Raw genomic sequence first — 19453 nt, forward strand, 5'->3', positions numbered from 1 at the left:
GTGGATAAATAATGCAACACAAGGGTGGGCAAAAGTGACACTGCATCATGTAACCAAAAGTTGCAAAACTGACCAATCAGCATTTAGGACCGGAACTATCCGTTTCATAATGAGTGTTTTTTTTTTGTTAATCTACAAAACGATGTATATGTATTTTAGGGCTGTACAATTTTGAGTGTAATTAATTACATGATGTGGCGATTGATTAAGATAAATAATCACAAATCAAATTTGGCTGAGAAATTGCCCCCAGAAAGATAATGTAAAATCATTAGTGTTAAATGAGAAAAGCATTAAATAGACATCACAAAAAAGTAGCTATAGAAAAGGTAGCTTTTTTTTCTTTTCTTTTTCAATTCAACATAGAATTTATTGCACATAAACTTTTAGATATTAAAATATTTCTACACGTGTGAAATTGTTTTGAACAATTATGATGTTTTTGGTGAAATTCATCCATGTAATTCAAAATGAAATGTTTAAGTCTGATTCTGAATCAGAACAAACCTACACCTCAAATACCGAAGACACTCCAGTCTGCGGCCGAGTGGTAATTAATCATCTTTATTTATATTTAATTATTATGTGTTTGTGAGGTACAGTAGTATTGTATTTTATTACATTATATTAGTATTATATTACTTTCAGTAAAGAGAGTACACAACAAACAGACAAAGCAATAGTGACATGTTGTAAAAACACTCACACTTGTGTGTTGCGACACTGTCTGATACAATAAAGTCACTTCATCTTCTTATATTTTCACTGAAAAACATGCTTCAAACTGTGGTTGTGTACGAAATCACCCCCTATTCACTATTCCCTACATTAGTCCACTAATATAGCTCACTTGAAGGAGTAAATGAAATCGAGTGAGTGAATTCAGACGCTGGAAAGGCTGTCATGGAATCTAGCATGTATAATTAAACAATTAAATAATCAACAAAAAATGAATTTATACCTGAATGATATTACACTGTAGCCACATTGGACCAGTGGTTTGGAAAATGTATGTATGGATGATTCAACTTGTGGTCAGACGCGGGAATTCATTCGATGCTCAACTCCCACAGTGCATTATGGGTATTCTCTAGCCGTTGAGCGTACATCTGTTGTACGCGTAATTGTGGTGCATTGTGGGATTGAATGAGTGCACTCGATATCGTCCACTATGGTTTCGGACACCACTTTAAATGGCTGTTCCCTCAAATAGTGCCCTATTTATGGGTATAGGGGGCGATATCAGACACAGCCCATGTCCTGTTTAAAAACGAATCTGTAGTCAAATGAAGTGAACAAACAGTGTTTTACCGACACGATCTGGAACTTCGTTAAAAATAAAGTTCATCCACGCTTTCCTAATGTTAGGACAATGCAAAGACTTTATCCACATCTTAGCACTTCAAAATGTCTTGTAAATCCTGTGTACTTGCGTCTCTCTCGTATTTACTCGTACATGACATGTGCAGATCAGTGGGCGGGGCTAAAGAGGCAATGATGTAGACGTAGGCGTTCATCATGTTCTGCAGAGGACGTGCACACTATCATGTGACAAAATCCGAAACGAGACGTTTTCCGAACTTGGTTTTAATAATAGCTGTATTATGCCTCTTATATGTCAAAAGATAAGGGAAAATGTCATTTCTGACCCCTTTAAGCGTATTAATATTTCCACACATCACCTTTAATAATATATCAGCGTCTACATTATGTGTCCATCAGAGGGTTTTCTGCATGCGTAAGCGCACAATATGCACACACACACACACACACACACACACACACACACACACACACACACACACACACACACACACACACACACACACACACACACAGAGAGAGCGATATAAGAAGCACTTCCTTCTTCACTGAGTAATTCATAATGCTTCACCCAGGAGAAATGTTATGATGAGTTACGTCAGAGAGGAGTTTTATGGGCAGACCTTTCTACGGGTCATAGTGCCTCTTATTTAGTAGACACTCACTAACACACATACACACACACACACACACCTCTCTAAGATCAGTCGTCTGACCCTGAGCTCCTCCAGAGAATACGGACAGCAGAGAGCGAGCGATCGATTTCCTCCACACACTCGGGCTGTGTGTTACCTGTGATAAGATGCTCTGCTCTCTCCTCCTGTCATCCCTCTCCCCCCCAAGTCTATTAGATATTAGTTGTTGGAAATTAAGTCAAAATGTATGCAATTAGCAACCATTAGGGTGGGGAATGATCCTGATTCAGTGCAATTTAAACACTATTTTTGTTGCATAATGTTGATTACCAAGTATGGGTTGGTTATTTATTTATTTCAGCAAGTAAATGTGGTCCAGTGCTCTAAAGGGTTTAAAAGCACAAATGAGAAGCTGCTATTGCTGTTAAAGCTCCTGCATTTCTTCATTTGCGGTACAGTTGTCTAAACTCAGTGCTTTCTGGTTACTTAAGTCCTGTTGAGTTTGCACCATGTAAACACTCTTTTTCTGTTCTCCTTCCTCATATTGTGCTAAAGTTTCCCTGGTTTACTAGCGTTGCGGGATTTGCGGTTGACATTGCGAAACCTAGTGAGATGCATTGATGTCTACTCATAGTCTTCCAAAGTGGCATCCTAACATAAATAGAAGCTCATATATGACTGATTTGATAGTTATCCATCAGCATGTTGATAACGAATGCTGTATTAGGCATAAAACTGCTTAGCACACAATTACATACAATTCCCTTTTATCAAATTTGTTTTATTACATTTTAATTTTAATTACATTTTAAATTTAAATAAGTATGCTATGCATGAATATTAACACATTTAACTAAGTTATATTAATATAAGTAGTATTATAATAAATTAAGAAATGGACAGCAGAGAGCTAGTCTCCTGCCCGTATGTATAATTTTTTATAAAGTCTGTAAGTACTTTATTACATTTATTATGTTATTCTAATCTAATAGTCAAATTATTACCTGTTTTATATATATACACACACACACACACACACACACACACAATGTGGCGCAATGTTTCACCTGCCAAAGGTAATAATTTGACAATTATAAAAAAAGAAAAGACCTTTATATATATATATATATATATATATATATATATATATATATATATATATATATATATATATATATATATATATATATATAATGTGGCGTAATGTAGAATGCCACCGGTAATAGTTTGACTATAAGTAAAAATAGTAATAAAAAAATATAATAATTGTGCCACATTATATTATTATATATTTCTTAATATATATATATATTTTTTTTTTACTAGTAGTCAGATTATTACCTGTGGCACTCTACATTATGCCACCTATTTATTATATTATTTTTGATTTTGTATTATTTTATTAGTCAAATTATTGCCTGTGGTTGTCTACATTATTCCACATTATATTTATTATACGCTATTATTATTTTGTTTTATATTATTTACTAATAGTCAAATTATTGTCTGTGGAAATCCACATTATGCCACCAATGCTGACAAAAGCGTTGAACCCAGAACATTCCTTTAAATAATGCTTCAGAAATCACAAAGGTGTTGATTTGTTTCAGCTTCATTAACACGCATTCGTATCTGTGTGTGTGTGTGTGTGTGTGTGTGTGTGTGTGTGTGTGTGTGTGTGTGTGTGTGTGTCTCCAGGCGTCTGGTTGTGACAGCACAGAGATCCCAGATGAGGTGAAGTTGATTGGCTTTGCCCAGCTGAGCATCACCTGATAGCATCTCATCTCACAGCAGAGGGACGAGACTGAACGCTGCAGGAGACGACGGGACGGGGTTCACTACGACACCGCTGCAAACTTCCTGTTCCTGTTCCTGTTCCTCTTCACCTGCCCTCCCTCACCCTCAGAATCTTTGCACTCGTTCAATCAAACGCAGCGCTCTTATTCAAACACACGTCCTCTTTCCCTGAAGCTGTATTTCCAATGTCTCTCACCAAAACATTCCAGCACCCATTTCCCAGAATTCAAAGCAGGAGCCCATCATCTCAGGAGGCAATGGCTAGTAAAACAAAAAAGAAAGTTTTTATTTTATTTAGTTTTTTTTTTACAATTATTATGATTATGATTGTTTTTGTGTTACGTCTGCTTTCAGCAGAGCTCTTACCGTATTATTATTATTATTAATAATAATTAAATTATTTTTTATTTCCCGTCCTCTTGTTTGTATGTGGAAGAGTAGCTTATCTGATGCGTAGATTGTAGACCACAAAAAAAAGTGGAGACGTCTCCCTCTGAATGTAAAAAGCACATTTCCATTCTGACTCTTTATTTTAGCACATTTTAACTGTATTGTACATATAGACCTTCTGATGTCCAATGAAAAATAAGGGAATATTTCATTTTTTCATTTTTTTTTCCAGAGGACTGAACCGAATGCTGCCATGTGCAAACGTGCTGCTTTATTTTTTGGGGACAGTGTTGATGCTTCAATGCTAGAGGTGCCTTGTTTTTTGTTTTCTTTGAATCCGTGCCTAAGAGATGTACGTTAGGTAACACGCTTGAAGCTGTTCTACTGACACTGAACATGGACGCTGATTCTTCCATAGTATTTTCACTGGTCGGTGGCTCGCATTGAAGTTAACAGCTGATGCACTTTGATTTCACCTTTCGGCGCTTCGACTCGACGTAACTATCCAGATTTAACCAGTTAAAGCTTTGTCATGTGACAAACGAGGTCATCGCTACCACTACACACACTTAATCCTGATGTGTTGTATTTGCAAAAAGACCGTCGATGGTTATGCGTCATTTTTACAGCACTTAGAATGTGTTTGTTTTTGAACCCAGAATGCATCTGTCTATCAGCAAACGTGAAGTATTTTGTAAAGGAAACCAAATGTCTACTACTGAATGACAGAAGAGCCATCTGTGTGTCCAAAACCAGTATAGTAGCTTGAATTAAATTATTTTGTTCTCAGCCCAAATGTAAATAATGTTAAGTAAATAGGCTACTTTATTATTATTATTATGAAGTTGATTTGTGTTTTCTATATACCATGCGTGTACTCACCCTAACTATTCAGCCCATGTTCCCTTTCTGTAATCAGCGAAGAATATAAACTTTCTGCGAAGGTACAACAAATAAAAGAAAGAATTGCTACTATTAAACCGGAGCATGGCTGTGTTTTGGAAGAAAAAGGATCTTAACCGTATAATGTGATTATGATTTTATCTTTTGACTGCCTCTGTGTGTGTTTTTATACTGTAATTGCCATAATTTACCGCCGGCAAACCCCCAGAAAGAGATTTCATTACAGTTTTTAAGTATCTAATCGTCTCTTCATAAAATGGTAGAAAACCATCAGATTTATGTTGAGCATTTATGCGAGTACTTGAACTAGTTAGGGCTGGGTCATTTATCAAATATCTGAAAGAGAAATGGGTAATGATGGGATGATTTTAGCACGTTTTTTGTATTTTATATTGGTCCACACTATACATATAATAATATTTATTATATTATTACTTTATCTTTTTTTTTTTTTGTAATAGTACAATTAATGCTTGAAATTAAAAAAAAAATGCATTTATTATTTTATTATATTTGTTTTTATTTATTTTTCACAAATAGTAAAAAAAAATACTACATTATATTATTTATTTAAAAAAAATCAGATATATAATTTAATTCGAATTTTTCTTTGGTTGCTTAAAATCACTATTTTTAAGCTATTGCAGAGTAAATGCATCGGATATTTTTTCATGATCTTTTTAGTTTTGGTAATACATTGAAATACAGTTATTGGAATACATGCAAAGAGCCAAAGTATTCAAAACAATTGAGAAAATGGAGTGAGATTATTTTCTTACCTTCCATCACGCTGTAGGAGTCCAAATGATGTCACTTCCTGGGTACACAACTTATCACAAGAAATGATGAAGTGTGTGTGTGTGTGTGTGTGTATATATATAATTGTGACTATACATATATACAGACCCTTTCCAAAAAATTTGAATATCATGGAAAAGTTATCAAAACGTTAAACTTCCATAGATTATAGATTCAGGGCCCACAACTTAAACGATTTCAAGTATTTAGTTGTTTATTTGTACTTAATTTGGGCTTCCAGCTCATAAAACACACGAAAACAGGATTTAAAAAAATTAGAATATTACATGAAATCACACAGTAATTACAGAGTGATACCATGGTCATTGAACCAGGTTTTGGTTATTTTGGCAGTGTGGGCAGGTGCAAATCCTGCTGGAAAATGAAGTCAGCATCTCCATAAAGCTTGTCTGCTGAAGGAAGCTTGAAGTGCTCTGGAAATGTCCTGGTAGAGACGGCTGCGTTGAGTGGACAGCACAGTGGACCAACACCAGCCGATGACATGGCTCCCCAAACCAACACAGACTGTGGAAACTTCACACTGGACTTCAAGCATCTTGGATTGTGTGCCTCTCCAGTCTTCCTCCAGACTCTGGGACCTTGGTTTCCAAATGAGATGCAAAATTTGCTCTCATCAGAAAAGAGGACTTTGGTCCACTGTGCTTTATTAAATCCAGAGTCAACGCAGCCGTCTACCAGGACATTTCCAGAGCACTTCATGCTTCCTTCATTTTCCAGCAGGATTTGCACCTGCCCACACTGCCAAAATAACCAAAACCTGGTTCAATGACCATGGTATCACTGTGTAATTACTGTGTGATTTCATGTAATATTCAAATTTTTTTTGAAATCCTGTTTTCGTGGGTTTTATGAGCTGGAAGCCCAAATTATGTACAAATAAAATACTTGAAATCGTTTAAGTTGTGGGCCCTGAATCTATAATCTATGGAAGTTTAACGTTTTGAATGGAATTATGGAAATAAATAAACTTTTCCATGATATTCTAATTTTTTAGAAAGGGTCTGTAAATATCAGTTATGTCAGTGATGTGTGATATTAATTGTTGGATCATACCTCAAAGGTCAAAGGCAGCATTTCAAAGTAATGGGACACCAAAGTGTTCCACTATTCAAGGTAAGTGCCATTATTGACACGATATTCACTCATGGATGCCGATTGCTTTTAATCCCACCCTGACAACAGCCTTCCTGGAAAGCATCCCATAATAGACCCAGTCCTGATTGAAAATCGGTTGTTTTAAAGCACTTGCTCCATTATGCCACACACAACAACGCCAAAGACTTTATTTGTCATGGGTGTTGACGGAGTTTGGCAAGACCACCGGCTGGCACATCTCGAGCTGCCTGACCAGTCTGCCAAGAGGCACTAGTGTGGGCATTTGGCAGGACGAGTGACTGGCGAACTCCTCCGAGGATGAAAGTGGGTTGGACACTGCTGGAAATCCACAGCACATTCATACCGTCAAACACGTTCATCTAAAGGCAAGACTTCAAATTCAAAGGTTAAACAAATTTGGCAGAAATGTTAGAAACTCTTCATTTCCAAGCAAGCAAAAGTTTTACAACTTGCCACACAGGCTGCAAGAAATTCTCAAATTTTCTGAAAAATTTGAACTAGAAATGGCATATTAGTATTTATTGAACATCAGTGTCTGTTGTAATATTGCTGCTGCCATTAAATAAAATGTACAGTGGTTAAAGGGTTTTTAAGTTTGGGGTTTATACACTGTAAAAAAAAATTACATCCCTAAGTCAAACATTTCAAGTGACCGATAACATCTAAATTTTTCAATTAGTCTGACGTATTATTTCTCATTGAGCCAATGTTAACAGACTATTGCAACAAGAATTTCACTTGGGCCAATTGAAAAATGTAGATGTTATCGGTCACTTGAAATTTTTTTATTTGGGAGGGTTAGACATTTTTTACAGTGTACGATTTTTTCAATTGTAAAATTTTAAGATCAATTTTTCAGATTTTTTTTATCATAAGATCAATTTTGTATTTGATAAATACAGTAAAAAAATAAATAAATAAAAACATTACTATATACAATGTGAAATAACTGATTTCTATTGTAATATTTTTAAATGTAATTTATTCCTGTGATCAAAGCTGAATTTTCAGCATCATTACTCCAGACTTCAGTGTCACATGATCCTTCAGAAATCATTCTAATATGATGATTTGCTGCTCAATAAACATTTATTATTATCAATGTTGATAACAATTGTAATACTTAACATTTTTTTTGTGTAAACCGTGATGCATTTTTTCCTTTAGGATTCTTTGATGAATAGAAAGTTCAAAAGAACAGCATTTATTTGAAATAAAAATCTTTTGTAATATTCTAAATGTCTTAATCACTTTTGATCATGTGTCCTTGCTAAATAAAATGATTAATTTATTTTCCTATTTGACTAATTTTTGAATATAAACAAGCAAAACATATACAAAAAGATCAATGTACATTGTTATATATATTTGTATGTAAAAAATACACAGTATAATACAATAGTACCCATGGGGATTATGTTCATTTTTGTTTTCACAGTTAAATGCCACATCCCCTCAATAAATCCAGACGATTTCAAAATGAAACAAAAAATAATGAAACGCATGTGAATCACATTTTGGCCTCAATTAACAAAATTCCAGAGAAGAAAAAAATAAAATAATCCAACCCACCCAAAGTGCTTCATTATATCCCACATTAACACTGCGTTCCATAAGCAACGTTTCTACAGGGTTGACCATGTACAGTAGATACTCACTAGATGATACCAAGCGTTAATGACTTTAGATATATAGATTTACAGTAGAACTACAAACATGAGTCAGCTGTTCAGAAGCAATGGTGTTTTCAACTTCTAGGAGTAAGAAAATAATTTGTATACCTCTTATAAATAACTAACTGTACATCGCCGTTATCTCTTCCAAGAAAAGACGCTTTTGAACATGTAAACAAACAGTATGCAGGCGCTTTCACATACAGTAAACAAAGCAACGTTGCATGGGACTTTCGTTTGTACAGCCAGAGTTATGTGCAAAGAAAAGTGAACACTCAAGGACATTCTTCATCCGACACATTTAATGTGCATCCCAACTAAAAGAAACTCCAGCTTGTTGAACCTTTACAGACTGGCACAGTTATAATATTAACACCAATAGCATATTTCCCCAACCGATTCTCATCCCACTGCTAAACAAAGTGATCCACGGGTTGTTGAAATTCCCCAGGATGATGTTACCGTTTTTTTTTTTTAAAGAAAGAACTACAATATGAGCTCGGCGCGTCCCAAGGCTCCAAGTCGCATCTTTTGCATCATGGGTATTAAAAAGGGCACAAACACACACAAGTCCTCAGGCATCTTGGACTAACACTTGAGATGCTTCTTGCTGGTCATGTCGTTCCAGATCCGATGCATCTCCTCAGGGGAGATCTGGTGTACGGTGATAACTCGACGGTACCTGCAGAGACTGTAGGCCATTTTCCAGTGATTGAAGCCACTGTTCTGATACGGGTGAATGCCCAGCTTCCTCAAACACACCCCGACGTAAACGTCCTCCAGATGCAAGAGTCTGGTGTGCAGGGAAGTCTTGTAGATGAGCTCCGCGACGTCCGCCGAGAACACGTACCCCGTGCCCGAGCAAAACGGTGGGTACTTGCTTTCGGGATAAAGGTCTCTGGGCATGTACCATTTGCTGCGCATGTCCCGTATGGGTCCGCCGTTGATGACGTACCCGGTGAAGTACCTCCGTCGAGGTTTCGTTGCCGGCTTCAAGAGTTTATAAACCAAGTTGTCCATGTTCACGAAGATATCGCTGTCCGTTTTCATCACGTACTTGGCTTGGTTGCAGTAAGTCGCCACCCAGCGCATTCCCATCAGCGTTTTGAGCGTGAGGTTGTGGTACGAGTCGATGAAGTCTTCGACGACGATGTCGTGAAAGATCTCGCTTTCCTGCTCCACCATTTGGTTGAGCACCGCATCCGTACTGCGTCCGAGAAGAAACAGCGTAATGATACGAAGGTCGCTGAACGTGCTCTCGTCACCCCACGTCTCCCGGATGGCCTGGCGGGCGTCGAACTCCTTGTGCGTGGTCGTGATGAGGATGACGAGGAAGGGCACGTTGGTTTCGCATTTCTTGGGCTCGTTGATGATGAAATCGAAGGTGTGCGGGTTCAGCGGACGCGTCCTGATGTTGCCGAAGGGGGTGGTGGCGTTGCTCTTGAGCGATTTCGCCGTTTTACGCGCCGGCACGGACAGTTGGCTCGCGTAGGATGACGTGGGTCTGGATATACTTAGATACCACAGAGCGCTGGCCCAACAAACGACCGTCAACACGTAGAGGCATGACACTTTTGAAGGCATTATGATGCATTTACGTGCACTTGGAGCTGTAGATCTCGAACGGCCCCGCAGCCATTAGTGATGGTTCCTCAGGCAGAAATGCAGAACGCAGCGGCATCTGTATGCAGCTAGACAACAACTGTCAGAGCTGTCTGTTCCTCGTATAAAATTGGTGGGATTTTGTTGCAGGGTTTTGAATGCTCCCTGACACTCTTCTGCATGTTCCACGGAAATCTGAAAAACAAATCCGCAACAGTTAAATTGCTGAAAACACTTCAAATTGAAAACAGAAACACTGCATCTACTGACAAAACTGTTGGTAAATTACAGAAGTGACACAATTGGGAATGATTTTTATCTGCCAGTTGGTCATGGTTATTGCCCAAAGTCAATCATAGGCCTATTAAAAAGAAAAGAAAACGCTAAATCAATACAACCAAAAAGATCTTGATTTATCACTATTTTAAATGGAGCAATAGCTGAAGCAAACACACACCTTTTTGAGGTGCAAGTTTAAGAAAAGAGCTTAGTAAAGACAGAGTATAACTACACACTCACTTCAGTACTTCAGATGTTTCGGCAGACTTTGACAAAGTTCAACTTCTTACAAAACAGAGAACACCATATGAGATCAATGACATCACAACCAACATACTATAATTAGCCTGCAAATTAATAAAAGACTATTTTTTTAAGTTTGAAAGTGACACAATTGTGAAAAAAAATTTATCTGCCAGTTGGTCATGGTTATTACCCAAAGTCAATTATAGGCCTATTAAAAAAAAAAAAGAAAAGAAAAGCTAAATCAATACAACCAAAAAGATGAATGTATCATGATTTATCACTATTTTAAATAGAGCAATAGCTGAAGCAAACTCTCTGAGATACAACTTCTTACCAAATGGAGAACACCAATCAAACCAACAATTGACATCACAATCAACACACAATAATCAGCCAGCAAACAATTAAAAGACTCTTTCTTAAGTTTATATTAAGAGAGCAACGGAAACATCATCAACAATTGAGCACCAACAATCCACAAACATAATAAAACCCACATTAAGTGCATTTTAATTCAATACATATTAAGTTAACTCATTTATAAGAAACGGCTCAAATCAAAATAAAAAAAGGCACCAAAGTTTTTAATTAGTGCATTCAAAAGGCTTCTCGTTTCAGTAAACGTTGATCTAAATCACCTCCTCTTCTGTGTAAGGGCACCTTCTTGATTCCTATATAAAGTAATGAAGTAATTGGATGGCTTTGCTCAGCAAAACTTTGGTCCCATATATGGTTTGAATGTGGATTTGTCTTATAAATGAGTTGATCTGACATAGAACCAACAATTACTCACAGGTGAGATCATTTTATGGTTTTCTCCATTTTGTAAGAAGTTGACAAAGGCTGGTTGTCCGCCGAAACATTGGAAATATTAAAAGTACTTAAGTGAGTGGGCAGTCTTATCACTATTTTTAAACCATGTTAGATATGGGTTTAGACATTTTAGCCTGAGAACATTGTATTTTTGAGAATTGGACTTTCCAATTGGCGTTTGGATTATGGCAGAAAATAAGTTCTGTGACCAACAAAAGTTTATGATTCTTACACGTTTTGTGCATTTTCTGATTAAATATGCACTCATTTGCATAAATTTCTAGAACAGAAATCTGAACACTGAAGCCAGGTTCACAATTCTATTTTTCATCTTGTTGACATATTAAATGTTTTTGCAAAGAAGATTTTGGATCTCTCTTTTTATCACTCCATGAATCAGAAAATACTCACAAATTCACCATGTTTTGAATAAAATGTATGAATCATGTGAATGGGATATGAACAAATATCCAAAGAAACCTTTGTTGTTGTTGAGAAAAACAGCCATTGAATGAACTGAGAATACATAACGTAATACAATCAACACTTAAATGTTTTGGATGTTTTTCTTTCCTCTATTCTGAAAGTCTCAAATTCTCAACATTGACTAGTGCATGAAAAAAAAAAAAAAGGTTTTGCCTTTTAAAGTTGGAACATTTCAGATAAGATCGTTTTTAAGAGTGTGAATAAAATATGACTTCAAGAGACTTGGAGTGCATGCTTCATTTGTATTGTTTTGATCTTTTAAATGCCTGAGAGTAGAGCAGATTCTGTCATTATTTACTCACCCTCAGGTCATTTCAAACGTGCAATAAAGTAAACAAGTAAATAAAGATAGAATTTTCATTTTTGGGTGAACTGTCCCCTTTGAGAGGAGAAGAAAGAATTCAACCAAACGTATGTAAGATTGCACTTGAGTACAGAGCATCCCTCCTGCTGGCACACAGCAGCAAAACTGTCAGCACTTTGGCTTATTACCCCCCACCCAACCACACATCTGAATAGACAGTTAACCAAATATTATGATTTTTATCCACCGCATCGCAGGAGATTGTTAATGTTAGAAAGTATTAAAGAATATGAGGTGGAGAGAGGATGTGCGTGTGTTTGAAAGCAGTCATCTGTTGTGATGCCTGTATGGAAATGAGAGCGCTGTGTGAAGTTTGCAGCCGTTTAGACGTTTGATAAGAGAGCTGTGTCGGCATATAGCGGCTTTCTGGCGGAATCGTCTTCTCAGTGGGGAAGATAACCAATCAGCACATTTATGGAAGTGAGGAAATATCACGGGGACGCTTTACAAAGAAATAATTTATTGTAATATAATCCAAAGAAAATTGAAATGGCTGAATTACTCTTTGCTACTTTTTTTGTGTGGCTAATGTGCTGTTTGCCGTCTGACTGAATCTGTTACCTCGTAAATAAATGGCACAGGAAAGCGAACTAAGAATAAATATAGTGCAAAATAGCTTTTTATAATAAAACCATAAACAAAATGTATTTACACACACACACACACACACACACACACACACACACACACACACACACACACACACACACACACACACACACACACACACACACACACACACACACACACACATATATATATATACATATACATATACATATATATATATATATATATATATATATATATACACATAAACATACATATACTGTATGTATATATACACTATATTAATTATTATAAATTTTATCCATCAACAAGCTTTTACTCACCATTTATCATTATATAGCTGGAGGATGCCTCATCTAGGAAAAGAAAACATGAAAAATCATTATAAGAATAAAAAAAAAAATATTAGCATTTGTAATTTGTAAAAAATATATATATTTTTTTTAAAGAATACATTTTTAAAAATTAAAACAAGATTTAAAATATATATATAAAAAAATATTTTAAATTGTAAAAAAAAGTATATATATATATATAAAATATAAGTACATATTTATATTTATTTTTATATTTTTAATAAATAAATACATAGTATATGAGCATTTTACAATTGGAAATCTGACATTAAAATGGCATATTATAGACTTTTCAGCAAAATTTAAACAATAAAACAATTATAATGCACAAAACAATTAATTAAAAAACGAAATAATAATTTTAAAAAAGTATAAAATTCCAACATTCAAATGTAAAAACTGTCGCATATAACAATATAATAAACATACACAGGACAACTTGCTCAACTTCCATGTGTGACAACTAGCCCCGGTCCATTGGAGCATCACTCCTGTCCCATAATCCAGTTTCTCTGATTCTATCGGCTGTGTCGGTCCTGATCTGCCTTTCACTGGACACGTTTCAAACGCTGTCTTTCTCAATCAGTTCAGCAATGCTTTGTTTTAGTTAACATGACTAACCTGAGCTCTGAAGCTCAATGATGAGAAAACAGAACGACAGCAGAGAAGCTACGTGTGGCAGACGTTACAGAGCCGGTCCGCTTTAAACAGATCTGGCAGTGATGAAGAGTGTGAGCGCGACTGTACGGACCGGCCTGACACTATTAAGAGCTCCTCGAGAGCAAGAAAAGAAAAAAAAAGACGGATCAGCGTCTGATGTTTCAAGTATTGATCTTTGGGAATACTACACACCTGAAGGGGATATTTTAAACATTATTATAAGTTAAGCATTATTAATCAAAACTTTTAACAAACCCCTAACACAAAGTATTAAACTTTGCCGTTTAATTAACATTATTTTGTGCTCCGGACACGCATGATCACTCAAATTACTTTCTAAGCTACTGGATTTTCACCTGTCAGGCATTAAAAAATCCCATCAGAAATGGCTCATATTCCTCTTTCAGAGACCAAAATAACACACAAATTGCATAGCATTTCCTTTATAACATGTAAAAATGTAGTCCGTCCAGAGAGTTTCCATGAAATTTGGATTGATACAGGTATATTTTAATGCGCAATCATATTTAAATGTACTTTAGCTAATGATCTGTTAAGTATTATAATGTTTGTTAATGACTTCTTAATGAAAGGCACATTTTTTTAGAAGCACATTTGCTTATTGCATCATTCCTCCAGTCTTCAGTGTCACATGATCCTTCGGAAATCATTCTAATAAGCGAATTTGCTGAAACATTTCTTAATATTATTAATGTTGAAAACGGTTATGCTGCTTCATATTTTGGGGGAAACCATGATATATATATTTTTTTCAAGATTCTTTGATGAATAAAAAGTTCAAAAGAACAAAATTGATTTGAAATGGTAATCTATTAGAACATTATAAAAGTCTTTACAGTCACATATAAAATAAATAAATAATAATAATAATAATAATAATTAAAAAATAATATATATATATTACCGACCCCAAAACACACACATGCATGCACACCTGAATTATTCACAATTGTTAAGTAACATGTATTAAGAAAATAAATAAGGTCAGTGTTGATTTCATGCTGACTTTAAATAACATCAATAATCTTACCAAAAAACCCCCCCAAAAAACAAAATCTGCAAAAGTCGCAGTACTTTCTTCATGTTTTTTTATGCTGATATGAATGCATTGGCTTCACAGTACTTTGCCAGGATTGGTGACCATCTGCTGTTGCAGAAATGAAAGAAATGTTCCTTCACTGCTAAACTCACATTAAGTCAAGACCAGGTGGAAGTAAATGTCAATCTATGAAATTACTTTAAAATCACTCTGAAATCTCTCTCCTCAAAGGAACGGCATGAAAACCATTTTATATGAAGAACAGGATGCCATTACTTTGGTGCACACACACACAATCTATATTGAAAGTGTAGTGATAAAACTGGTCTTATCCTGTGTTCATATCCACATTCTAGTGCAGCAAACTCCAACATATTAACCTTAAATGAAAGTTTCGGGTTTGTCCCAAGATAACATCATTCTCCAGGCAGCCTATAAGATGAGCTGCCGGCACCACACACACACACACACACACACACACACACACACACACACACACACACACACACACACACACACACACACACACACACACACACACACACACACACACACACACACACACACACACACACACACACACACACACACACACACACACACACACACACACACACACACACACACACACACACACACACACCTGAATGAGATAATTTCACAATCACAGCATGTTTATCAGGAAACCAGGCAGAGAATTCTGTCTGTAAAAGCAGATAAAGTCCTCAAAAGGCCAAATGCCCCTGTTAAAACAAGAAACGGCAACAGATCTCGGCTCGATTCAGATAAACTGTTTGTGGATTCAATTTATTACTTGTTTTTAGCCGGAGACACATTCAAAGCTAACTCTTGGACCAAATGCATTTTATGCTATTGATTTGCCGTGAGGGTTTTTTTTAAAGCGCCTTTGATTGACTTAATAAGAAATTGTGGAGTGTTTAAAATTGCTGTAAATAAATCCAGGAGGGGAACGCTACAAACACGCTCCAAGATTCAAGTCAACATTGATTCACAACTGAGCCTATCTTTATGCACATCCCTGTATTATAAAGGGGAAAATGTTTGTAGCAATTTTTCTCTGCGTGTGCAATGACTTTCCATTTCAAATGTTTTCTGAATACCTTGCAATCCAATCAATCCTAGAAAAAAGAAAAAAACGGCTTATAATTTGTCTGAATATCCTGTTTCATGCAGAATGCATCACATTATTGAAAGAAGCAAAAAAAATATCTAAGAGAAATGTTTATCATCAGAGGTTTATATATATATTTAGGGCTTTCGAAATGAACGAATGCGATTAAAATGAGTTAAATAAAGTCTTAAATGACTGTAAAGAGTTAAGGCCATGGGATATGTGTCAGGTGTGCGTCAGCTCTTAAAGTGACAGTAGCCTAATAAACCTGTCGCTGTCTGTCATTAATGTTAATCAAACAACAAAAGACAAAAAGAAAATCACTCCCTGATCTTGACTGAACAACTTTTGTAGCTTTAATAAGAAATTATCTATTTTTAAATTATAATTTATGCAGTGAAGACTGTGAAGTGTTTGATAACTTTATATTTTTATTCTACATTAATTTGGAGGTTAACTGTGAAATTATTACAATATAATTATTATTTATATAAAAATTAATTAAAATAATTAATTAAAATTAATGTTAGGTGCAATTAATCACAAATAATTACAGAAAAATGTGTGATTAATGAGTTATTAGAGCTATTTTAAATCAATTGGCAGCACTAATATATATATATAGTGCTGTCAATTGATTTAAATAGCTATCATTTAAATAGCTATATATACACACACACACACACACACACACACACACACACACACACACACACACACACACACACACACACACACACACACACACACACACACACACACACATATATATACATAAATATATATATACATATACATATATAGGCCTACACATACATATACATATATATATATATATCATATCTCATACATACATACATACATACATACATACATACATACATATATATATATACACATATATACATATATATATACATATATATATATATATATATATATATATATATATACATATATATATATATACAGTACATATACATATACATATATATATTTCTAATGGAAGCTCAACATGATCAAGCTGACTACTGGAATAAGGCACATTTGATCTTTTGATTCAATTAAAAGCTCACTTAAAGATCACGGAAATACTAGCAAATGGCGCAGCTTAAAAAAATATGTTCAATGAATTGCCCTGCAACAAATAGAATACAGTTAGCAAAAGAGATTTGAGATCCAGAGTCTGATGAGGAACAAAATCCCAATCCATCTTCAGGTTTTAGTAGTGACAGGTGCAGATTCCCCCAGACACAGAGACCGCCTCATCCCGAGTGACACCTGTGCTGTGTGCCTCAAGTGCAGGAGAAAACAGCAGTGAAATCCTAATCCTATTATGCAGTTTTGTGGCTGATACAAACATTTTATGGCCAGTCATTTTTCTCAATTCACCCACCAGTGGCAGGAATAGCAGATTGCCTTTTAATCATAATAGCATTTTCAGTCTCTCTCACGTTGATTTAAGCCGTTTCACATCTTACGTCTAACCTCTTCTCAAACATATTTCATCAATAGTTTTGCATAATTACTAGCGCCAATATGCTGTTCTCCTCTTGTACATGAGGCTGTTATCTGCTAATTTCTTTCTTTAGAAGCTTGATAGAAACACTCATATTGGTTTTTGTTGCTACAGAATGAAACCGTGAGCTGCACACCGATCGCTTTTGTTTCATAAGCTGATGAATTTGTATATGAATTGATTTATTTAGGGACCCCCGTCCGAAGCTCAATCAATTGAGAAAATTAAACATGCACACTCTGTTCCAAAACCTAGAGAGCTGCCTTGCTGTTTACAGTCTCCTTAGGCAGCATTGTAAGCGTTATGGACTGATTTGAAACGCTCTACATACGCAGATGCTGTGCTTCATATTTAGTGCATCTCACACAAAAAGAGCAAAGGAGACTCGACGTACAATTGATTACAATAGAAGTTTGAGTTGGTATTTTACTAAGCTTTGCAATACTCTAACCAATGTTATTTTAATATCATTAAAAAAAAAAAAATTTTTTTTTTTATAAAAAAATTTATTAAAAATTAAAAATTAAAAAATAAATTTTTTTTATTTTTTAATTAGATTTAATTTTTTACATTTTATAAGATGGGAATTATCTGAGAGCTCGTACTTGTACCACCTGACCTCTGCAAATTCATTTCGGTGTTGATAGTGGTGACATAGAAACGCGTAATTCTGTAATTATTATTATTATTATTATTATTATCCTTATTATTATTATTATTCTCTGTTCGAGGATGTGAACCGCTCCGAATATAACGTCACGTGTTGTCATTATGACACTACGGTAATTACGAAATGGCGTGAACACAGCAATCGCATAATGAATTAATTATAATTCGCAATGCCTTATGGGATTTCCTTCTCTATGTGAATTTATCAAAAGCAATGTATTTTATAAGCCTTTGTGACACCAATGAAGCCTGTGTAGGCAGCTCGTGTTTTGGAACGAGCCATTGTTTTAAATACCTTTTCAGTGTTACTGAATCTCTCTTGAGCACAACCGCCAAATGTAACAATCATGAGCATTGATGAGAAAATAAATCAAGAAAAAACTGCTTTATGTAATGCTAATTGATTCAACAGGTGCGCTCATTTGTGTGATTGACAGGAGATCACCATGGCAACAGAACAGTGGGATGACAGCCAGAGAGACTCACATAATCCCACACAGTACTTAGAGCTTGTCAGTCACACACACAAGTATCGACACATCTGCCAAACACACGGCAATCCAGAATTCACTAAACGATGGCAAAACGATTCTCCGCAGCATCCGCTTTCTCAAATGACTCACTGTTTTCATGCACACCAATAGTGTGATTATTGCCTAAAAGAGTAAGGAAATACTCAGACGAAGATGTTTAACTGATGTGAGCAAACCTTCAATTCCATTTATATGCTACTTGTTGGTAGATTTGTCCTTTTGTACCTCGTACCACAACACAAAATGTTAGATTGGAATGCAAAAGGTCTGTTTGTTGCTGCTTGTTTGTATTTTCCAGCTTTGAATGCCAAATGTTTATTATAGGTCTCGTTTCATGACCTTCCTCATTTTGCCCAAACACCCATTGGCAGGAATATACAGCAGATTGCCTTTCAATCATAATAGCATTTTCAATCTCCCTTTCATTGATGTATAAGTCAGCTGGTGTAGAAGGAATTTTCACTCAGAAATTAGATTTTACAATTAATTACAAAGAAATGGCAAGTAA

General features: G+C 35.5%; 2 protein-coding genes across 9 annotated transcripts in view; one reads left to right on the forward strand and one right to left on the reverse strand.

The window, feature by feature from the left end:
- stk39 (serine threonine kinase 39) overlaps positions 1-5125 on the forward strand; it is a 77933-nt gene extending 72808 nt beyond the window's left edge. For all 3 annotated transcript variants that reach the window (XM_082174733.1, XM_082174734.1, XM_082174736.1), the window contains one exon: positions 3657-5125. In XM_082174733.1, the coding sequence (XP_082030859.1) occupies positions 3657-3731 (75 nt within the window). In that variant the 3' untranslated portion in view covers positions 3732-5125. The remainder of the gene's footprint in view (positions 1-3656) is intronic.
- Positions 5126-7979: 2854 nt separating this feature from the next.
- The window catches only part of b3galt1b (UDP-Gal:betaGlcNAc beta 1,3-galactosyltransferase, polypeptide 1b), a 180988-nt gene continuing 169514 nt past the window's right edge, over positions 7980-19453 (reverse strand). For all 6 annotated transcript variants that reach the window (XM_082174793.1, XM_082174791.1, XM_082174792.1 and 3 more), the window contains 2 exons: positions 13340-13372; positions 7980-10453 (listed from right to left, as the gene is read on the reverse strand). In XM_082174793.1, the coding sequence (XP_082030919.1) occupies positions 9245-10240 (996 nt within the window). In that variant the 5' untranslated portion in view covers positions 10241-10453; positions 13340-13372 and the 3' untranslated portion in view covers positions 7980-9244. The remainder of the gene's footprint in view (positions 10454-13339; positions 13373-19453) is intronic.

This window comes from Leuciscus leuciscus, assembly GCF_965113295.1.
Source record: "Leuciscus leuciscus genome assembly, chromosome: 7".
Taxonomy (NCBI): Eukaryota; Metazoa; Chordata; class Actinopteri; order Cypriniformes; family Leuciscidae; genus Leuciscus; species Leuciscus leuciscus.